This window comes from Geotrypetes seraphini, chromosome 1 (assembly GCF_902459505.1).
Source record: "Geotrypetes seraphini chromosome 1, aGeoSer1.1, whole genome shotgun sequence".
NCBI classification, from domain to species: Eukaryota; Metazoa; Chordata; class Amphibia; order Gymnophiona; family Dermophiidae; genus Geotrypetes; species Geotrypetes seraphini.
In genome coordinates this window covers 300,376,526-300,400,558 of record NC_047084.1, presented here as the reverse complement: position 1 = coordinate 300,400,558, position 24,033 = coordinate 300,376,526, and the positions used below count along the sequence as shown (strand labels likewise).

At 44.2% G+C, this 24,033-nt stretch overlaps 1 protein-coding gene across 5 annotated transcripts in view; it reads left to right on the top strand.

The window, feature by feature from the left end:
* WBP1 (WW domain binding protein 1) overlaps positions 1–9,881 on the top strand; it is a 61,807-nt gene extending 51,926 nt beyond the window's left edge. For all 5 annotated transcript variants that reach the window (XM_033954695.1, XM_033954710.1, XM_033954703.1 and 2 more), the window contains 2 exons: positions 2,262–2,423; positions 7,483–9,881. In XM_033954695.1, coding sequence (XP_033810586.1) covers positions 2,262–2,423; positions 7,483–8,204 — 884 coding nt within the window. In that variant the 3' untranslated portion in view covers positions 8,205–9,881. The remainder of the gene's footprint in view (positions 1–2,261; positions 2,424–7,482) is intronic.
* The last annotated feature ends 14,152 nt before the right edge of the window (positions 9,882–24,033 follow it).

Genomic DNA, 24,033 nt, shown 5'->3' with positions numbered 1-24,033 from the left:
TAAATTCTTTGATATATGAGGGAGTGCTGAAAAGTTCTCAGCCCCACCAACTTCCTAAATTCTGAGCATTATTTTGCCACTGTAGCTGAAAAGTGTTATTTTATTTTGCAGCGTGCCAATTTGCAGAATTGTAATGCTATGTTTTGATATTGTTTCAGAATTTCCAAACAGCACTATATTTAATAGAAAATCTTTTATGAGAGCAAATATTCTTTGAACTATTTCCCTGAAAAAGTGGTGTGCAAACTTTCAGCATGGAGATTGAGACTGAAGATGTAATAAGGTCCTGGAGGCCTCAAACGGTGTCAACTTCTGATATTGTTGACCATGTCCATGGCCTGATTTTGGCAGATCAGCGAATATCAGCTAAAACAATTGCTGAGACACTACAAATATCCAGGGAATGTGTTGGGTGTATAATCCATGAGCAGCGGGTATGCAGAAGCTGTTAGCCAAGTGGGTGCCCAAATGTTTGAATGCTGACGAGAAACAATGTTGAATGGACACATCCAAGTTGATTTTGCAGCATTTTCAGCGAGTTGGTGCCAACTTTTTGGAACGACTAGTTACTGTTCATGAAATATGGTTACACCACTATGATCCTGAGATAAAACAACAATCCATGCAATGGCAGCACTCAGGTTATCCAAGGCCAAGGAAATTCAAGACCCAAAAGTCAGCAGGAAATGTCATGGCCACAGTGTTTTAGAATCAGGAAGGTGTTGTAATGGCTATCTTCCAATGGGCCAAACAGTTTATGCAGAATAATACTGTAACTGTGTAGTGTCAATTAAAGAAGGCATTGAAAGAAAAAAGGAGAGGGAAGCTACAGAAAGAAGTTCTCTTTTTGCAAGACAATGCACCTGCTCACAAGGCTGACAAAACAATGGATGTTTTGACGTAGTTGGGGTTTCAGTGCATAGATCATCCACCCTACTCACCAGATCTTGCTCCATCTGACCATTTTCTGTTTCCAAATCTTAAAAAGAATTTGAAAGGGCAACAATTCTCTATTGATTCAGAAGTAATTGCAGCAGTGGAGCAGTATTTCAGTGACCAGACATCAGAGTATTTTTTGGATGTGCCAAGTGCATTGAACTTAGGGGTGGATATGTGGAACAACTTTTAAGTTTCATGGTTCCACGTCATTCCCTTCTTGGTTGGGCTGAGAACTTTTCAGTATCCCCTCGTATCCATAGCTTTAGATACTAATTTTAGATCTGCCCACTTCAGGGGAAATAAACTTTTTTTTAGTAACAACTTGCTTTCTCTCCTGAGAATTATGGGCATAGTTTCTGGTGATATGCTGAAGAATATTCTGAATCCAGAAAGGCTGACAAACTCATTCCAGCCTCCAACAATTTTGAAATAGTTTAAAAAGTTCAGAGTATTTAACAACAGGATATCTGCAAATAGAAAACTTTTATTTGTGTCCTCACCCTCATAAATAAATATTCACTTAGGGACTTCCTTAGACTCATCCCTAAGGAAGTCCCTGATTGGCTCAGGTGCATCAGGCCCCTCCCAAAAGAGGAGGTGCATCACATGATGCACCGGGGCGGGGCCTAAGGCCGCATTGCATCGCAGGAGGCCGGAGGAGCAGGAGGGACTGAGTACCCCTCCTGCTCCCAACTTTTAAAGGTACGGGGAGGGGGCGTCCGGGTCCGATGGCAGGAGTGAGTGGGCACCCCTCCTGCCATATGTTTAGGTGCGGGTGTTCAGCGGGTGGGCGAGGGTGAGTTTTTGGCCAGTTGCGGGTGGGTGGGGGAGGAGGGGGGCCGATGGCAGGAGGGATCGGCCATCCCTTCTGCCATAAGTTCAGTGGGGGGCGGTTGATAGGAGCCCTGACAGCAGTAATAGGAGGCTGCTTCTCCTGTCACTACTTTCAGAGCTCTGGACCTACTCAATCAAGTCCTCCTTGCAAATCATTTGCATGTAAAAAAGATAATGAATCAATCACTGTTTCAAAATCGGCCAACAACGATTGAATCGCTATCTTTAGTGAATCTGGGTCTTAATTTATCCTATTTATCTATTTAGTACTAAAGTTTTCATTCAGAGGTTTCATCACAGTGGGTGACAAAAGGCAGCCTTTTGTACCTCTTTTTGAAATAGTGAGTCATCTCTAATGTACCTAATTGAAGGATGGTATGCATTAGGAGTTGTGAAAATTGTTTTAAGATTCTCTTTGTATAATGCAGCTGTGTGGGTTTGCCCCTAGTTCTGATTAAAGTGTGTTTGTTTTTATTTTTTTCTCTCAGGGTTCTGGCTTCTCTGGACAGTGCTCATCCTCTTCAGCTGCTGTTGTGCCTACAGGCATCGACGTGCCAAAATGCGCCTGCAGCAGCAACAGCGCCAGCGCGAGATCAACCTCATTGCTTACCATGGTGCCTGCAATTACCCTCCTTCCATGTTGGATCTCAGTGAGTAAATCTGTGTTTGGACAGACTCCTGAATACAATCCTATCTCCACTTCCCCCCCCCCAGCCCCACCACTTCTAATTTTACCCCTCATTCCTGCTGGATCCTGGTGGCTGTTTTTGAGCAAGGAGTTTTTCAGGAAAACCAAGGCCCTGATTCTCCAAAGTGCATCCCGATTTTAGGCAGCTGTAGGCCAATCAGACCTTAGACTTAGTGGGGATGGGCGGACCCGCTATGCCTAAGGCCTGATTGGTCCAGGCTTCTAGAGCCTGGGTCAATCAGGCCTTAGGCTTCGGCGGGATGGGCCGGGAAGGGGCGGGCCCGCTTCATTTCGACGAGGCGTGCCTGCCGGCTCAAGACGTGCAAGACCCATCTAAGAACAGGTTTGGTGGAGTGGAGGTTTGGGGGTTGTTAGCACCGGGGGTGGGGGGGTGCGTCTTCGGGCAGGAGGGATTGGACACCCTCCTGCCAGCGAAAGATATTGTCGGGGGGGGAGATCGGTAATGTCGGGGGGGCGGTCGGTAGTGTCGGGGGGGGGGGGGGGCGGTCGGTAGTGGGGGGGGTGCGTCTTTGGGCAGAGGGTTTGGGCACCCTCCTGGTCAGGGGGCCGCGGCCTGCTATACTTATAGCGGCAGAGAGATCCCTTGCCGCGATAAGTGTAGCGGGCCGTGTCTAATCTAACCTGTTTCTCTAACCCGCGTCTGTAACATGGACGCCGGTTACAGAATCGGGGTTTAGTTTAGGCCGATTCTGAATAGGACGCCTTTCCCGGGCGTCCTATTCAGAATCAGGGCCTAGGTGTCTTGCGGGCCTCGCCTTCAATATAGGTGGCCTGCCTGGGGAGCATTTTTTTAAAAAAACGTGCATCCCGATTGGCTAATTAGACAGCTGTAGGACGCCTACAGCTGCCTAAAATCGGGACGCACTTTTAGAGAATCAGGCCCCAAGTGTACAAGCAAAATGACTATATGCAGCTGAAAGTTTGCTGTGTTCTTGTTTAAATTTATTACTTGCATATGCATGTAAGATTCCCATATGTCTTTTAAGAGTCAGGATCAGACACTCCAGTGCAAACTTCAGCGTGTGTGTATGTGTATACACACACACATTAATACAGTATATATACTGCATATATATAGATCTCTTATGCAATTGAACTAATGCAGACTGGAAAAAAAGTGTTCATAGATAACACTTACAGTCATGTAATTAGGACACCCAATGAAATATTCAGTTCTTTCTTAAGAAATGTTCACATATCGATGTCAAATCTTTTTTTTAATTTATCTCTGGAAAAGAAAGTGATTGAATTGCAGGTAAACAACAAAATGTTTCCTTGATTTACTCATGAAACAAAAGATATCCACAAAAATGTGTATTCTAAGGAATAAATTAGGACACCCCCACATATCATCCCACTTAAAGTGGCTCAAATCACACACAGGTGTATCATATCAGGTGCATGATTAGAACATTGTTATTCAGCATTTTGAAGGTTTGCCCTAGGCACCATATTTGCCCCATTAAAAAAAGTCCCCCCCGCCAATGATGGCCCTCTCCAACGAACCCCGATGAACTAGCAAAAATCGGCAGGAAGGATGGCCATTCCCTCCTGCCACTCACGACCTCCCCCCACGCAAGACAAAAATGGCAGGAAGGATGCCCACTCCATTCCAGGCGCTCCCCCAATCATCCTCTACCCTCCTCCTTTCCCCTGAAAAAAAGGCAGGAGGGATGCCCACTCCCTCCTGCTACCCCCCCTATCCCCCGTACCTTTTTAGAGAAGTTGGAGCAGGACAGAAGCTCAGTCCATCCTGCTCATAGGCTCACCAGTCCAAAATGGAGAGCCTTTCCCTCTCCGGTGCATCATAAGAACATAAAAATTGCCGCTGCTGGGTCAGACCAGTGGTCCATCGTGCCCAGCAGTCCGCTCACGCGGCAGCCCCCAGGTCAAAGACCAGTACCCTAACTGAGACTAGCCCTACCAGCGCACTTCTTGTTCAGCAGGAACCTGTCCGACCCTGTCTTGAATCCCTGGAGGGTGCTCTCCCCTACGACAGACTCTGGAAGAGCGTTCCAGTTTTCCACAACTCTCTGGGTGAAGAAGAACTTCCTTACGTTCTTCCGGAATCTATCCCCTTTCAACTTTAGAGAGTGCCCTCTCGTTCTCCCTACCTTGGAGAGGGTGAACAACCTGTCCTTATCTACTAAGTTTATCCCCTTCAGTACCTTGAATGTTTCGATCATGTCCCCTCTCAATCTCCTCTGTTTAAGATAGAAGAGGCCCAGTTTCTCCAATCTTTCGATGTAAGGCAGCTCCTCCAACCCCTTAACCATCTTGGTTGCTCTTCTCTGGACCCTTTTGAGTAGTACCATGTCCTTCTTCATGTACGGCGACCAGTGCTGTATACAGTACTCCAGGTGAGGGCGCACCATGGCCCGGTACAGTGGTATGATAACCTTCTCCTATCTGTTCGTGATCCCCTTCTTTATCATTCCTAGCATTCTGTTCACCCTTTTTGCCACCACTGCACATTGTGCAGACAGCTTCATCGACTTGTCGATCAGAACTCCCAGGTCCCTTTCCTGGGAGGTTTCTCCAAGTACTGCCCCGGACATCCTGTATTCATGCCTGAGATTTTTGTTACTGACATGCATCACTTTACACTTATCCACGTTGAATCTCATCTGCCATGTTGATGCCCATTCCTCGAGCTTGATTATGTCATGTTGCAGATCTTCGCAGTCCCACTGCGTCTTTACTACTCTGAATAACTTCATATCATCCGCAAATTTAATCACCTCGCTTGTTGTACCTATGTCCAGATCGTTTATAAAGATGTTGAAGAGCACAGGTCCAAGCACCGAGCCCTGCGGCAAACCACTGGTGACACTCTTCCAGTCCGAGTACTGTCCATTTACCCCCACCCTCTGTTTCCTGTCCGCCAGCCAGTTTTTAATCCACATGAGTATTTCACCCTCGATTCCATGGCTCGCAATCTTCCGAAGTAGTCGTTCATGTGGAATCTTATCGAATGCATTCTGAAAATCCAGATATGCAATGTCGACTGGGTCACCCTTGTCTATCCGCCTGTTTACTCCCTCGAAGAAATGCAGCAAGTTCGTCAAGCAAGATCGTCCTTTGCTGAAGCCATGCTGACTGGTCCTCATCAGATTGTGTCCACCAAGGTGATCAATGATGCGGTCTTTTATCAGCGCCTCTACCATCTTTCCTGGCACCGAGGTCAGACTCACCGGTCTGTAGTTTCCTAGATCTCCCTTCGAACCTTTTTTGAAGATCGGCGTAACATTCGCCACCTTCCAGTCTTCTGGAATCTTTCCCGATTTTATTGACAGATTGGCTATTAGTTGAAGTAGTTAAGCTATAGTCCCTTTCAGTTCTTTTATGACCCTAGGATGGATGCCATCCGGTCCTGGGGATTTGTCACTCTTAAGCCTATCAATCTGCCTGCATACTTCTTCTAGACTGACCATCAACCTTGTCAGTTTCCCGTCTTTGCCTCCAGGGTATAGCCTGTCGGGTTCTAGTATGTTGTGTATATCCTCTTTGGTAAATACAGATTCAAAAAACGTGTTCAGTTTATCGGCAATGGCTTTGTCTTCCTTTAGCACTCCCTTTATTCCATGATCATCCAACGGTCCCACTGCTTCCTTTGCGGGTCGTTTCCCCTTAATATATCAAAAGAATGGCTTGAAGTTTTTCGCCTCCTTGGCTATTTTTTCCTCATTCTCTTTTGATCCCTTTTACCGCTTTATGGCACCGGCGTTGATGCTGTTTGTGCTTCTTCCAGTTTTCATCCGTTTTTGACCTTTTCCATTCCTTGAATGTAGTCTTTTTGTCTCTGATTGCTTCTTTCACCACTACAGTGAGCCACGCCAGTTCTTTATTCATTTTCCTCTTGGATCCCTTGTTGAAATGTGATGCATGGGGAGGGGACTAAGGCCATGATTGGCTCAGATGCCTAAGGCCCCACCCCTTGAGAGGAAACTTAGGTGCATGAGCCAATGAGAACCTAAGGGCTAAGGGTCTAAGGCTCTGATTGGCTCTGACACCTAAGACCCCTCCCAATGGGCAGGGCCTTAGGCCCCTCCCCGTGCATGGAATGATGCACCAGGGAGGGAAAGGCCCACCATTTTGGACTGCAAGCGGGACAGACTGAGCTTCCATCCTGCTCCAGTTTCTCTATAAAGGTAGGGGTGGGGGATTTCAGGGGACCTCCAGTGGCAGGAGAGAGTGGGCATCCCTACTGATTTTTCAGGGGGGAAAGGGGGAGGGTAAGGAATGTTTGGGGGGCGCCTGGTGTGGGAGTGAGCAGTTAGTGACAGGAGGTCATGGGCATCCCTCCTGCTGTTTCGCTGCTGCGGGGGAGCAGAGGGCGGGGAAATTGCCTGGGAGGAAAGAGTGGGCATCTCTCCTGTAAATTTTTGTTCGGGGGGGGGTTTGGCTTAGGGGGGGAGCGGTTCACGGTGCCGGTTCATCAGGGATGGTGTGTGCCGGGTTGTCATCAGCAGGGGTATGTGCTTTTTTTCTTTTTTTTTCTAATTGGGCAGATATTGTGCATATGTAATATGCACTCAAACCAACCACCATTCCCAAGTCAGTATTAAAAACTTTGATTTTTCAGATAACTCTTATTTTCTTATATAAGTTTTTACCTTAACTCAGACCTCAGAAACACAACTCGCTGCTCAAAGTGTAATCATAGCAGCTAGCTTAACGTGTTGCCTCTTCCCTGGTCTTACATGAGATTTTTACTGGCAATTTTCACAATATTTAAAGTGCATCATATTTGAAAGAGTGCTTTAAAGTGCAAATTTCTTTGTTTTTCAGCTTGTTCTAAAGTAGTACTTATCTTATATTTAAATGGTCCGACATGTTGCGCATGACTATGCTTTATCAAGGATCGTTTCCCTGCAACAAATCATAACAAAACAGTCATATTAAACAACTCAGGAATCATGTACAATCCCTGAGCTGCAGTGGAGCCAGATCTAGCTCCCTGTATACCTGTTTTATTCCTTTTTGTTCTTCTTTTTCAGGGATGTTGGCTTCATTTAAGCTGCCAGCGTATGAAGAAGTGGCACATCGTCCTAGCACCCCACCACCACCCTACAGCACCATTCTGGCCCATGTGGGTGGGTCTCGCTCCCACTTGGACACAAGTGTGGTAACACCCTCACCAAGCTCAGAGAATTACAGCAGCTGCTCCTGTGAGTCCAGCACTGTCACATCCCCCAGCAGCACCTCCTTCTCTGTGCAGATCACAGATGAAACGGACACCAGCCACGCCAGCACTCCCAGCGAGGGCGGTAGCAGAGCTCCCAGTGCTGACACTCTGAGTGCTAGCCCCGGGCTTGAGGATCAGGATGTTGCTGGTGCCCCCAAAGAGCCTACCACCATCAAAGAATTTCCATCCTCCAAGCAGACCATTTTCTCCTCCTATGTAGATTTCTTTGAGGTGGACTGCCATCGATGCTCCGATATAGAGGAGGTGGATGAAGAGGAAGAAGAAGGAGATGAAGAGCATTTTCGTCATAGACGGTTAACAGGGGATTCTGGGATTGAAGTGTGCCGTTGCCAAGTGCAGGGAGAGGAGAGTGAGGAGGAACTCCACCTGTTGCATGACAGCCCTGGCTGCTCAGGCCGTGTGAAAGAGTTGAACGACCTGCAGCATGGGGAGGCTGCACAGCCCTCAGAGTGCGAAAGCTTGTGTGGATATCAGGATAGCGAGGAGCTAGGCTCTCCAGCTCAATCTGTCTGAAAAGTGAGACAAGCCGTAAAAGCAGGCAATGCAGCTACTTGTGAACAGAATGGCTGAACATCCCTTCTACAGCCTGATCTGCTGCTGAACGGCTCTGACTTTCCAGTTGTTACTGTCCTGTTTCTGTGGCACAGAGAGCTTCTTAACCTCAGCACTGGGTGGGCAAGCTGCTGATCTGTGCCCCTAAAAACCAGAGTCATACTGCATAAGATCATCACCAACAGTGTCTGGTTATTCACCAAGCAGTGTCTGCCCACCCCAGCTCTATGCATTGTATTCCATCTCATCCTAAAATCTGTTCTTCCCCCAACCCCAGCTCTATTTGTACTTTACCTCTGTATAGGAGGTGTTATCCTATACTCTTCCTGGATTTGGGCTTTGGCTGAGCAAACCCTATTCAAGGTGAATCATCTTCACATTAGACTACTGTTTTTTTATAGCTCCATGTGCCCTCCCACAATATAGGCTATGTCTTTCTCCTTCCTTTTAACACAGTGGATTATGTCTTTCTCCTTTTAACAACACACACTTTCCTAAATTGCAATTAATTGGTATAGAGGTCTTTCATCAACTTCTGTGGAGTCATATGAAATGATGATGGCATGGAGTCCTATCTCATGGCCATTTGGGGTATTTGTGAAATCGAGCAGTGGTCAAGAGTCTGGTTACTAGTAAGTAGGCTTAAAAGTCACAGTAAATATCTAACATTATTGGTACTAGTCATAGCAGACGGAAAGGATTGAATCAGAATGGTAACTGAATTCTTCTTTCTTTGCTGCCCTGAGCCTTTGAAGAAATATAAACTGCATATAGATGATCCAGAGGAGAGCCACCAACTGATGTAAAACATTTGAATTAGGTCCTTAAAGAGTACAAAGAAACCTAGTGTTGCTCACCTGCTATATCCAGAGGCCGGGGTTAAAGAAGAAGGCTGCATTCTGCCATGCACTCAGGCATAAGGGAGTTTGCATCACTCTCATGAAAGAGAACTGATGCATAGATTAGGCGGAAAGATGAGTCACTTGTCTCTGGATCCTGAGTCACTCAAGTGAAAGGAAGAGAGTTAAGGTTGGATGTGAGGCAATTGTAGACTTCTACAGTGAGTACCTCTCAGATTCCTCCGTTTATTCCCTCCAACCATGCCATGTGATTATATATATCTGTAATCAATATTTTCTGATTTTAAAGATACCTGTTCCATGTTGTTTGTTTCTTAAGAAGTGTCAGGATTAATAACCTATGTGAGAATGAAAAGGATGATGATTGTGCTATTTTCCCTGAACCTCTTGTCCTCTCCAGGGTTGGGTTTTGTGGACAAGCGCTGTGGCCTGTTTTTCTTCCCTTGAATCATGGATGCACTTCTCAGAGACTGTTTTGTGAATCTGAGGGGTGGGGAGCATATATGGATTGGTTCTGCTCCCTTCCTGTTCTTGTAGTGGTCTTCAGTAGCACTGTGTTCAAATGCTGCTCAGATGTTCTTCCTATGGATGAAGTGATTCAGCTAACCACACCTGCTGATGGGAGAACTCACCACAGGTTTGTGTCACAAGTGCAGAGATTTCTCATGGACACTAGAATTGATTCTGACTTTTATTCTTTACTCTGTACTGTGGGAGGCAGTCACTCGTGTAGCATAATCTCACTATTAAAGAGATATATAAAAATTAGTTTTCAGTATCATTCAGCCTCATATTGTCTTCTGGGTGCTTATGTGGTTCTCTGAAGCCAGGGATGTTGTGAAACAGAGGCCCCGATGCCTTTTGTTTAAAACCCCCCCAATAAATCACTACAGTGTAGGTATGCTGTTCTCATAACATATGTTGTGCATTACTAAACAAATCCAAAAGGAAGACTTGCTTTCCAGCTGTGCATTATAGATAAGTAAACAAATAACTCATTACATACGGGTAGTCAAAACAAAGAGCTCTGCTCAGGCAGAATGAGTCTTTGTAACCGGATGCTGAGCAATTGGCTGACACGACTGCCAAACTGAGAGGCCCTTGTAGAAAGCTGCATGGTAGAGCCACTGATCCACTATGTTAAAAGGCTTCTACTGCAAGCTTTCTGCAAAAACTTAGCCACAGGATGCAGCATTCAATGAGCATGCAAATTACTGTTGTGTTTAAAATTGTGGTAGTAATCCACAACTCATTGAAAAAAATATCATCCTATCTGTCAGTGAGCAGTGACTGACATTTTTAAAACAGCAATAAAAAAATAGCACCTGACCTGCCCCCTTTCCTGTTTGATGAGCATCCCTGGTATATTGTGCGTTCCACTACCCCCTCACCACTAAAAATATTGTCACTGGAGTCTAGCGGTACCCCTCTCTGCCCAACCTGAATTAAATAAAATAGTCTGTTGGGTCCAGTGGGGATCCCTCAACCCCTCTTCGAAGCCCCCTAGACTCCCATACCTTTAAATATGGCAAGAGCAATGTCCACTTGTTCCTGTCTCCAGCGCTGTCAGGGCCAGTCTACCATGTAAGGGAATTTCTTCCTTATATGGTAGACTGTCCATATATAGTGCATCACACTGCTATTTTGAAAAGGGTGGTAGTGGAGGCAGGAGTTGGCATTGCTTCTTCATCTGAGGTATGGGGGTTGGGAAAGCTAGGGGAGGTGTTGGGATGCCATTATACACCAGGAACATATTTTTTCTCTAAATTTGGGGATGGGGGCTAGGTCAGGAGGGGGTTCACAACTACTAGGGATGTGTAATGCTGGTGGCTGTGGGGAGTTGGAGGGACGGACCACTAGACTACTGGGGCTTTTTGGTTATGTTGGGGGTAGCAAGGAAGGAGCACTATACTACTAGGAAAAGGGAATGGGGCTTGTATACCGCCTTTCTGTGGGTATACATTCAAAGTGGTTTACACATGTACCCAGGGTCACAAGAAGCAGCGCTGGAACCATATAGAAAACTGTTGGGAGCTCCCCCTAAACCAGTGGTCTCAAACTCAAACCCTTTGCAGGGCCACATTTTGGATTTGTAGGTACTTGGAGGGCCTCAGGAAAAAAAATAGTTAATGTTTTATTAAATAAATTACAATTTTGCATGAGGTAAAACTCTTTCCAGTTTTAAATCTTTCTTTTTTGGCTAAGTCTTAATAATAATATTGTAATTTATAGCTAAAGGGACATATGATCAAGAAACTGTTTTATTTTACTTTTGTGATTATGATAAACATACAGATGGCCTCAAAATAGTATCTGGTGGGCCACGAGTTTGAGACTGCTGCCTTAAACTTATGCTGCCTCAGACCTGGCAGTAAATATCTTGGACTGTAGACATCACCATACAGACTATTAGCTTGTCTGCATTGCTGTGATTAGCTAAAAGCCTATATACTTTGCATTTTAATATGCTGATGTCTATTGCATGAGCTCATTTTGTTGCTAAACCCCCTGCTTTCTGCATGGGCCCCTGAGAGTGTAAATATTCAGTGACTGGAGTGATAGATTCTAAATCAGATCAAAGATGGATTAAGCTTCAGTGTGAGAAGGCTGTTGGATGGATGTTGGGTTTCAGTGAGAGAAGACTGTAAGGCATCAGGAAAAAAGGAAGATATATTTTCTAGAGCAGAGGTGTCAAAGTCCCTCCTCGAGGGCTGCAATCCAGGCGGGTTTTCAGGATTTCCAATAAATATGCATGAGATCTATTTGCATGCACTGCTTTCATTGTATGCTAATAGATCTCATGCATATTCATTGGAGAAATCCTGAAAACCCGACTGGATTGTGGCCCTCAAGGAGGGACTTTGACACCCCTGTTCTAGAGGATGGAGAGAGAGAGAAGCTGTGGATGGTTTGCCATTGATCCCAGGGAGGGAAGCAAAGAATACGCAAAAGGCTAGGGAGGCTATGGATTGACCAGTAGAGTTAGAGCATGAGCATGTGCATTGGGCTGAATCCTGAACCAGGTAAGTTTCCCAATGACTGGAGAACATTGGTCACAGGCAAGGTTGGACCTATGAGAACAGACATTACAAACTCATAACTTTGGTTAACATGCTGTAACTAGAAATAACAAAACGGAGGTAAACATGCACAAGCAACTGTGGGAACAGGATAGTGGAGGTGATATCTCTGCTGCAAAAATCTAGCGATGCAATAGAGTTCAGTTTACTTTCATTATTGTTTCTCCACAGATGATAACCATGCTACACAAAATAGCATTCAGATAAAGGAAGCTGGATAAATTCTTGACAACCACAGCCCCCCCCCCCTACAAAGGGGAGCAGAAAGAGTGATTTTGGCTTTACTAAAGCAAGGAGCATTGAATAAAACCATTTATTAATTTGATCAAACATTTGAGTAGCAGCTTAGTGTTGAGGGTTGACTTGGTATGAATTTTGGGTATCAGGAATTACTTTAAAGTTTAAATCAAAACATAAAAGTGGGTGTGGAACATTTAGAGTGCGTTTCATGCATGTTTTTTGATAGGGACACACATCAAATAAGTTTTGCAATAACAGATTTTACACATATTTAAACTAGAGCTGTACCAAATAGCATATTTTACTATTTGGCTGAATACAAATAATGAAAAATATATTATTTGGCCAGATATGAATGGGCATTGTGCTTTAACTTAACAAATAATAAAAGAAGCAACATGAAATCAGAGCTCAAGTGTTTTATTTCAGTAGGATTTAGCACAGTAGAACCCTGTATTATTTGTATTTGAATTTAAATCACTATTTAGCTGATTATGAATAATGTATTTGGGGCACTATTCAGGGCCAGATTGAATCAAATACAAATATTCAGTACAGTCCCAATGTAAACCTTAATCTCCTAGTCTAGAGCGATTTCCTATCTCATCTGCACATCTTGTGCAGTAACTCCAAGGTTATTGTATTTTTGTACTTTAGTGTTGAAACAGTTTTTATTGAAAATTCTTAAGACAAAAAGATATACAGAAAGAACAACACTAACAATATCCCCAGAACCCCCCCCCTCCACAGCAATCCATCGGGAAGGGTTAGCCCAGGACCCACAGAACCTTCAGAACCCAAAAAAGCAGGTAAGCTGCACACCAAAAATTCTCACTCATAAGGAGAACAGGCCCCATACCAACCCCCCATCCCCAACACCCCTCCTGCTCCCCCTTCCTCAAAACCACCCACCCCCCTACCTCCCATCCTTCAATCCACCCCTCAGAACTGGGAAAAACCCACCCCTATCATTACCTGCACTAGCCCACCATGCCCCTTAGACGCCGTAGCCTCTCTTCCCCACCCCAAACCTCCCTTCCCTCCTCACACCTCTCAAATCATTCAGAAGAAGACTGCGACCCTTGGGGTGCAACTGCCGAATATATGGATCCCAGACCTTCAGAAAGTGCTGCCCCCTCTTCCGAGACCCTTTTGCGTCTCTGGCTTCCCAACAGGCCAGTTGGTGCACATCCGCTCTCCAAAGCCAAAACCCAGGAGGAGCGTCAGAAGTCCAACATTTCAGAATGCCTTTGATTTGATCAGTCCACTCGCCAGATTCTTCAAAGAATAAATAGTTGCCATAAATGGTTTGCTCTGTGTGAATGTAAACTGCCCAATGTAGCATGTTACCTAGCCATACAAATAGTGATCCAATGAAACTCATTTGTGAGATTTCACAGAAACTCAATGAGTGGAATCAAAGCTTTCAGCTTTTTTTGTGATGTTTGTTATTTATGGAGCACCTGAATGTTCTTGTGTAGCTGTAGATGAGCACTTTGTTCTTTTTAAGGGTCCCTATTTCTTTAAACAGTGCAGCAGAGCACCATTTATTCAATATGGTCAGGACCAAGATCTTTCAAGATAATTAAGTTCCCCCCTTATTAAAAAGGAAAGTAAACAAGAAAAACAGGAAGCCTATATGGTTCTCCAACCAAGTGGCTGAAGAAATAAAGGTAAAAAAAGGCTGCGTTCAAGAAATACAGAAGAATGCAACAAAAGGATCATGGAAAAGATTACTGGATTAAACTTAAAGAAGCAAAGAGGGAAATATGGCTTACAAAAGCACAGGCAGAAGAAAAATAGCTAAAGATGTAAAGAGAGGTGAGAAGACCTTTTTCAGATATGTTGGGGAAAGGAGAAAGGCTAGGAATGGAATTTTAAGACTGAAAGCATAACAGCGTGGAAGCTGCGGAGCCCATGAGATCTAAAATGGAGTTACCTAAAGAGGACTCAGTGATGCCTAGTTAAGTCTTTTCTCATGAATTTGTTTTGATGTGGAGATATTATTTGGATAGCTGGGATCCTCAGATGCGGTCTGGCAGCGAGCCAGGGGTCACGCAAGGGGGCTTGGGCTTCCAGGGCACATCCAAGTCATTAGCAGCAGCTGATCAGGATCCTGTGGACCTTTCTGACAGGGACTCGGATGGCAAGAGATCAGTCTGTATGCCCTTGCTATCACAGAGAGAATCTTTCTTGCTGGGAGATATAGGGTCGCAAACAGGAGCAAGAATGCAGGAAGTACTGGTGGCCCTCGACCAAGGGGAGGATCCCATAGTATACTGGCTGCTCATTACTGGTTCCCTGTGGGAGTTACAGTTAAACTCCCAGCAGGCTCCTTCTATTTAGTGATCTATCCTGAGCAGAGTGAGAGTGCAGCCCACATCTTATCATAAGAACATAAGAATAGCCTTACTGGGTCAGACCAATGGTCCATCAAGCCCAGTAGCCCGTTCTCACGGTGGCCAATCCAGGTCACTAGTACCTGGCCAAAACCCAAGGTGTAGCAATATTCCATGCTACTACCAACATTCCATGCTACCAAGCAGTGGCTTCCCCCATGTCTTTCTCAATAATAGACTATGGACTTTTCCTCCAGGAACTTGTCCAAACCTTTCTTAAAACCAACTAGGCTATCCGCTCTTACCACATCCTCTGGAAACGCATTCCAGAACTTAACTATTCTCTGAGTGAAAAAACATTTCCTCCTATTGGTTTTAAGAGCACTTCCCTGTAACTTCATCGAGTGTCCCCTAGTCTTTGTAATTTTTGACGGAGTGAAAAATCGATCCACTTGTACCTGTTCTACTCCACTCAGGATGTTGTAGATTTCAATCATATCTCCCCTCAGCCGTCTCTTTTCCAAGCTGAAGAGCCCTAACTGTTTTAGTCTTTCCTCATACGAGAGGGGTTCCATCCCTTTTACCATCTTGGTCGCTCTTCTTTGAACCTTTTCTAGCGCCTGGTATCATATGAGTGTTTTAGTCACGGAACACTGAGACAATGACCAGGCTATATCCTATAGCACAGGAATGTCAACAGATGTTTGCTCAGCTTAAGGTAGATTCCTTGGTTGCTCAGGTAACTAAGTGCACGTCCCTGCCAAGTGAAAGAGGTATAGTATTAAAGAATACACAGGATTGCAGAGTGGATGTGGTACTGAAAAGGCAGTTCAAAACTTTGGCCTTAGGGATCAAAGCAGCTGCAGTAGGCTCTTTTTTGGTATATGCTTGTTATACTAAGATGCGAGCCTTTGCCCCAGCTTATGCTAGCAGGGGTGGATTATGTAGCCGATGCTCTCTACAAAATGAGCAGAGTCATGAGCAAAGTCTCAGCTTATTCCATTTCAGCCCGCAGAATGCTCTTGATCAGGCAGTGGGCAGGAAATTCCACCTCTAAGGCTACTGTCAGCAGATTCCCTTTCAAAGGACAGATGTTTGGCCAAAATCTCTGCCTGACAGCAGACCGCAAACCTCAAAAGGTTCTGGGCGGTCTATTTTTCATAATTCCAGATGCTTTTGACAGTACTGGGGAGCCTCATCTCAGAGATCCTATCAGGGATCAAGACAGAGATTCACAGGACCTAGGTGAAGCCAAGCCTCCAGTTGTTGTCCCACAGCAGTCTCTAAGAAAGTGCAATGACGCCAGGGCCAAAGTCTTCTCTCTGAGGATAGGAGGAAGGCTCTCAGTGAATGTGGAGATCTGGACACAAATCTCATCAGAAAGCTGGGTGCTGGAGATCATTTGGGGAGGGTACAACAAGCTCGATGTAGGGTTGTTCTACAAGCAACTTCAAAATGAAATAGATCAGATGCTGAAGCAAGATCTACTGATCATTATGGGAGACTTCAAATGCAAAAGTAGGAAGTACACCTGAAGATGCAGTGGTTGGAAAGCACAGTATATGAGAAAGAAATTAAGCTAGTGATAACTTTGTACAGTTTTGAAAAAGAACCATCAATCATGAATACGTATTTCCAGCATCATAAACATCAGTACACATGGACCTCTCCAAATGACATGTATCGAAATAAAATTGACTACATCTGCATAGAACAGAAATAGTAATCTGCAGTTTTGACTGGAAGGGCCATACCAGGAGCTGATTGTGGAAGCGACCACAAGATTTTGACATGCAAGATCAAAGTAAAGCTTCAGAAGAAGATCATTAGACATCTCCCAAAATATGACAATGAAAATATTCCATCAATCTACTGGATAAAACTAGACAATAGATTGGCCTGTCTTGATAAAGGAGATAGAGAGCCCGAAGAGTTATGGAATGACATCAAAATCGTAATTAGTGATGAAAACACTCCAGAAGAGAAAGAAAGCCAGAAATCACCTTGGATCTCAGAAGAAACCAGAAAATTAGCAAAACAAAGAAGTCAAGCAAAACTTTCCAGTGGTAGAGAAAAAGTATTACAAATGAACCAAGTGTTTCAATGTCAAGTTCAGCAAGACAAAGAATGACATCTAAAGGATATTTGTCAGAAAACTGAATCAGAACATGTAAATAGAAAACCAGATTAGCGTATCAGGAGGTTAAGAGACTGTAGCAGAAATTCCAGCCTCGATTGGGGATGGTTAAAGATGCCAATGGAATGATACTGAATGATCCAGAAAGCGTTAGGAAGGGATGGAAAAAATATACAGAAAATCTATACAAAATAAGGCAATGAGGATAACATTGGGGAAATTGAACTGGAAACTGATACTCAAGAAGAATCAGATATTTTAAAAGAAAAAGTCATAGTAGCAATTACAGCTTTATCGAAAACCAAGTCACCTGGTATCGACAGTATTCCAATTGAATTAATGGCTCAGAAGGTGCTATCATGGCCTCACTTAACTGTGTCAACAGATTTGGAAGGAAAAAACATGGCCAACCGATTAGAGAAGATCACTGTTTATACTTATACCAAAGAAATGTGATGCCAAGGACTGTAACAACTACAGAACAATTGAATTAATTTCACATGCCAGCAAAATACTGCTGAAAATAATACAATGAAGGCTACAATCATACATTGAGCAAGAATTACTCGAAGTGTTAGGCTGGTTTCAGAAAAGGTCGAGGAATTAGAGACATTATTACCAATGTTAGATGGATATTGGAGAAAAGCAAAGAATACCAATATTTATATACCACCTAAAACTAAGCGGTTTCTAAAATAAACATACATATTATAAAACTCATAACAACATTTCATACATAACATTATCTGATCTCTCTCAGCCTAACTACTGCTTTAGACATTCTGTATAAAATACCAGAAATACCATTTCACTATCTGCCTACCAAAAATTACATATAGGCATCAACAAATAGCTGTGTTTTTAATAATCTCTTAAAAGTTGCACAATTGGTACATAGTCTTAAATGCCCAGGAAGTGCATTCCACAGATTTACAACGGCAATCGAGCATTCTTGCCTTCGTCACCACATAATGCACTCCTAATTCCCTGAGTGCTATCAGTCTTATTCCTCCTTCTGACCTCAATACCCTTCCTGGTCGATAGATCTCCCATAACTTATGAAAACAACTAGGGGCTTGTCTATATAAAACTTGGTGCACTATAGACATCACTTTATATTGCACTCTGTTTCAGAGGAAGTCAGTGTAATTGTTTCAAAACAGGAGTGATATATGCCATCCTAGAAATTCCAGTAATCAACCTAGCAACCAAGTTCATCAGTATCTGCAACGCTTTACTTCATTTTGTTAAACCCAGTTATAGTGAGTTACAATAATTTAATTTTGACAAAATTAGGCCTTGAAATACTGACCAGAAATCATAAGATGTTAACATTGGTTTCAATCTATATAGGATACGTAACTGTGCGTATCCTCCCTGTATAGTCTTCAAAATTTTGATTGTGTGGATCATGATAAACTATGGAGAACTCTAGTCTAGATGGTAAAGAGCCTCTACGAAAATCAAGAAGCTGCAGTGAGAACAGAATATGGCAACACTGATTGGTTTCCAATAAAACGTGGCATCAGGCAAGGATGCATCTTGTCACCTTACCTTCTTCAGAAAATCAAATTTGGAAGAAGAGAGTGTTGGTTTCAAAGTTGGTGGTTGAAATATAAACAACCTGCTCTAAGCAAATGATACAACGGTCATCACCAGCAGCAAAGAAAATATGCTGTATCTACTGAGAAAGTCAAAGTCGAAAGTCAAAATGGGATTAAAATTGAACATAAACAAGATGAAGATCATGAATATGGAAAATGATGAAGATTTTCAGAAGTAGTAAAGAAGTAGTAAAAGATTTCAATCTCTTGGGCTCTTTTGTAAACAAAAAAGCAACTAGCAGGGAAGAAATACTCCACAGAATAGCACTTGGTTTGCTCTGCAATGAAGGCTCTAAACAAAGTATTCAAAGGCAAGGAAATAACACTCTAAACAAACTCAGACTTGTTCACACACTCATTTTCTCAGTAGTCCATTACGGATGCGAAAGCTGGACACTATGGAAAAAAGACAGAAAGATTGACTCATTTGAGCTTTGGTGCTGGAGGATTTTATGCATGCCATGGATCGCCAGAACAAATTGATTCTCGAAGAGATCAAACTAGCTATGTTACGCAAAGCCCAAATGATGAAGTAGTCATACTGTCAGAAGATCATTGGATAAGGACATCATGTTTGGGAAGATTGAAGGAACCAGGCAAAGAGTGTGACCTGCAATCAGATGGCTGGACTAGTACAAAACTGATTTATTTTTAGATCTGTAATTTATCAAGTCGCTAGGACTTGAACACGAGCCAGTGGCACCTAACTAACTTGGTGTATACCAGTAGTTCCTGTTTATATGTGGTCTTGTGAGACAATCCAGGGTGCATGATTAGAATGACATGTTGCAGAGCTTGGATGCAACTCTTATCTTTTTTTTGTATTGGGCTATCCTTGTAGGCTATAGCCTTTCCTTGTCAAGCACAAAGCAGGCTTGATTTATATATGATGTTATATTAGTTATAAAACTATAGCTCAAGTTTTTTTATGCAGTATTTTTGAATGCTGGCCTAGGGTTTTTTATTTTTATTTTACTGGTTTGTTGTTCCCAGATCTCTTCCACTGTTGGGCTTAATCTTCTGTACTTATGTCACATCCTTTCCAGATACTGAAACAAATTACAGGGAACACAGCTATAATTAGAATCCATCCCTCTTTCTGTCACTCTGATCTCAATTTTAGTTTCAAACAAGATTTAACACAAAAAAAAAAAAAATCATTACAAACTATAAAATGATTAAAGACTTAACAGAAGTCCATTTGTAAAGTACCTTGAACCTGCTTGTCAGACTGCCTTAGCCAAACAGTTATTGATAATTATATTGTATAAAATCCATTTGGAAGCTACGTAAGAACACTCAGTCCAGAAGAAGAAATGCTAAAAAACCACACTCTGGCCATCTGACAGCTGGTTTCAATTTACAGAAACTGCCCCACATACAGATACAGCACAAGGAAAACACACAAAACCTGTTTTGCAGTAGTTTAGAAAAACACTTTCAGCAGTGGTGCCATTCCTATCCCTCTATGCTGCCAACAGTGTTGTTTTAACCTTGCCAATACAAATATGTAAGATTCTTATTAAAGACTACTACTTTACTGTGGTGGTGGAACGCAGCCCTCTGCACAGCATTGGTACTGAGCCACCACGATTCAGTAGCAATGTTGTGCAGAGGGCTGCGTTCCATGCTCATGTAGCATTTGTAGCCATGGGCAGAGGACTTGCTGCCGAGGTAATATTTATAGCCATGCATGTATTTATGATTTCGGTAGCCACTGGAAGGGTTAGAGAGCGACGGCTATGAACAGTATCTCCTCCGTACTCTCTAACCTTGGCAGCACAGGGGGGGGCTTATCCACCTCCTCGGTCCTGTTAACACTGCTTTAGTCCAAGATAGTTGCAGTCTTCAAAATCTGGCACACTGCAATATGGATGTTAGATTGCTTGCCTTCCCCAATCCAAACTCCAAGCCAAGCTACATAACTTTTTTCCTGCCCAAGAAGGCTTACAATCTACTGTATATTGTGCTAGGGACAATGAAGGGTAAAGTGACAACCTAGGTCAGTGTTCTTTAATGTAAGGCCCAAGGGCATCAACACCTTTCTTCTGCTGGTTACACCTCTCTATGCAGCCTAGCATTCTTCGGGCAGCAGCCACCACCTTCTTGTCACATTGAAATTCTCAAGGTGGCGAAAGACACCATCACCCCAAGGTCTCTTTCCTGATCTATGCATGTCGGTCTCTCATCCCTAGCATATACTTGGATTTCTGCACTCCAAGTGCATCACTTTGCACTTCTTCACATTGAATCTTAGACCATTCTACTTTTGTAGATCCCTTTTCATATTATCCACACCCACCTGGGAGTCCAGTAGGTGAACCAAAATTTTTTTTCTATTACATCTCCCCTGCAATGGAATCACTTACCAATCCACCTTAGAGAAGAAACAGTATTAGAAAGATTTAAAAGTTCCCTCAAAACCTTCCTTTATATCTTGAGGCAAACATTACTTTATGATCATAATTCTGTGATGTTTATAAATTAGTGTTTTTGGCAACCAGCTACCCCTTCCTTTAATGTTTTTCCTCTATTCATTCCTCTTTTTTTACAAAATTATAGTTCCACCCTTTTACCTGAATTTCTAGTTAGTCACGGTCTATGTCTGTTTATTATATGCTTCCATACGCCTAATTTTATAAATGTAAAGTGCTTTGAAATTTTTTAGAAGTGTTTTATCAAATTTTAAATAAAACTTGGAAACTTGCAAATCTTGCTGTTATCTGCAAAAAGGCAAAATTTACCTTCCAACTCTTCAGCAATGTTGCTCACAAATATGTTCAATAGGATTGGCCTCGGTACAAATCCCTGAGGCACTCCACTACTTACATTTCTATCTCTGAGAAAACTCCATTAACTACCACCCTCTGCCATCTGTCCATGAACCAGTTCTCAATCCAGTTCATTACTATATATCCTAACTTTAGCCCACTGAGTTTATTTATGAGCTGCCTGTGAGAGACCACATCAAAAGCCTTACTGAAATCCAAGTAGACTACATCCAGCACATGTACTACTCGAAAGGGTCCAGAGAAGAGCGACTAAAATGGTTAAGTGGCTGAAGGAGTTGCCGTACAGTGAGAGACTGGAGAAACTGGGCCTCATCTCTCTTGAAAAGAGGAGGCTGAGAGGGGACATGATCGAAACATTCAAGATAATGAAGGGAATAGACGTAGTAGATAAAGACAGGTTGTTCACCCTCTCCAAGGTAGACAGAACAAGAGGGCACTCTAAAGTTAAAAGGGGATAGATTTCATACAAAGGTAAGGAAGTTCTTCACCCAGAGAATGGTAGAAAACTGGAACGCTCTTCCGGAGTCATAGGGGAAAATACCCTCCAGGGATTCAAAACAAAGTTAGACAAGTTCCTGCTGAACCAGAACGTATGCAGGTAGGGCTAGTCTCAGGGTGCAGGTCTTTGACCAGACGGCCGCCATGTGAGCAGATTGCTGGGCACGATGGACCACTGGTCTGACCCAGCAGCAGCAATTCTTATGTTCTACTAGTCACCCAGTCAAAGATATCAATCAGATTCATTTGGCACAATTTTTCTTTGGTGAAGCTATGTTGTCTAGGATCTTATAACCCACTGGATAACTCACTATCAATTATTTGAGCAGCGCCTCCCTTACCTTTCCAATCACTGAAGTAAGGCTTACCAGCCTATATTTTCCCCCTCTTATCTGTCTCCACTTTTGTGAAGAGGGACCACATCTGCTCTTATCACAGGACAAGCAGGCAGCATATTCTCTACATGTGAGTCACGTCACCGATAGAGCCCCCTAGTGTACATTTTCGCGAGCAGACTTGCTTGAAGACCTTCAAGCTTGCGATTGGCGTACCCCTCCAGCCCGGTCTAGGGCATGCGTCTCCTCAGTTCTCTGTTTTCCGCAGAGCTAGAAGCACTGCTCCCTTGCTTCACGCGATATCGTTGTCCCTCTTGCACCGCGGCTTGTCTGGTTAGTTTATTTTGAGTCGCTGTGCTCGCGTCTGTTTTTCTTTCTTTTTGTTTGATTTTTTCAGTTCGTATCTTTTTGACCGGGTTCCCAATCTTACTCTGGCCGCCTGGCCTCGCGGGGCTGCGGCCGTCTCTTTTTTTATGTCCCGGCCTCGTTCCGGGTTTAAAAACTGTACTAAATGAAACCGGGTTCTCTCCATCATCGACCCTCATCATTGGTGTGTGGAGTGCCTGGCTGCAGAGCACCGCGCTGAGTCGTGCCCCCATTGTGCGACTTTGCAACCGCGGGCTCTTCGTAGGAGGGTGGCCAAGATTCTCCAACTCTTTGGCCCCATGTGGGACAGGCCTCAAGCTCGGCCTCGGCGCCCTCGTTGGGTGCTTCGGCCTCCAAATCCTCAGCCTCCAAGTCCCTGTCGGCCTCGAAGGCTCCGGCCTCAGCCCCTCCTGTTACTCCGGCCTCGGGTAAGTCTCCTCTTTCCTCCTCAGGTGTGCCGGCAAAGAGTCTCATGTCAGTGGCGCCTCGTCGGCATCTTCGAGATATCATTCTAAGTGTGCCTCCTCACGTAGGGAATACTCTTCCTCGAGGTCGCCCCTGAAGGAGTGCACTACTGCACCTAAGACCCAACCATCTCTGGTCTTGGTGTCCATGTTCGAGGACATACTTAAGGCTATTCTTACCACACAGCTTTCCTAAGTGGTGAGCCAACTGGTCCCGACTTCGACACCTCTGACCTCGGTCTCGACCCAGTCTCAGTCTGACCAGCCTGAGCGTCCCCTTGTTTCTCGAGGCCCTGCCCGTAAAACTTGCTGGGTTCCCTCGAGCGATTCTTCATCCCCCCCGAGTCCCCTGTAACTTTTCAGGGATTCAGGCCAGGGGGCCGATTTTCCCCCGCTACTTTGTCGAGGTTTGCCCCTCCTAAAAAGCCCTGGTCTTCTCTGCCCCTTTGGGGCAGGTCTCTAACCGTGAAATCTTCTAGACACACGCTTGTCCTTGAGTTGGACTCTGGGTTGTGTTCCCCATCGAGGCAGCTACCAGCCTCTAAGTGGAGGAATTTTCCTTTACCCGAGGCATCGCCCACTAATTCCTCGGACCCCGGGGTCTTCCCTGGCCCACCTATCGAGGGGTCATTCCTCGACACCCCTCAGACACATTAGTAGAGCCTCTTCAGTCTCCCATTTGCGGGACTCCGAGGCCCCGGCTTACTATTCGAGAGAAATTTCTCCCTCTTTCTTGGCTGCCCCCAGATCTCGCTCGGAGTCTCTTCAGGAGGATGAGTCTTCTTCTCGAAACTCCTCCTTTACTTGTTTCATCTCTGACATGGGTAGGGCCTTGAAACTTGACCTCCAGTCTGAGTCCCGTTATACCCAAGAATATCTGGCAGAAATGGGTGTTGATCATCCGCCCCATGAGGCGCTGCGCTTGCCATTGCACCAGGTTCTCTAGCAAATTTTTCTCCGGAATCTGGAGACCCCCTATGCGGTCACGGCCATTCCCTCCAAGTTGGAGTCCCGTTACCGGATGATCCCGGTAAAAGGGTTTGAAAGTTCTCAGCTTTCTCATCAATCCTTGGTG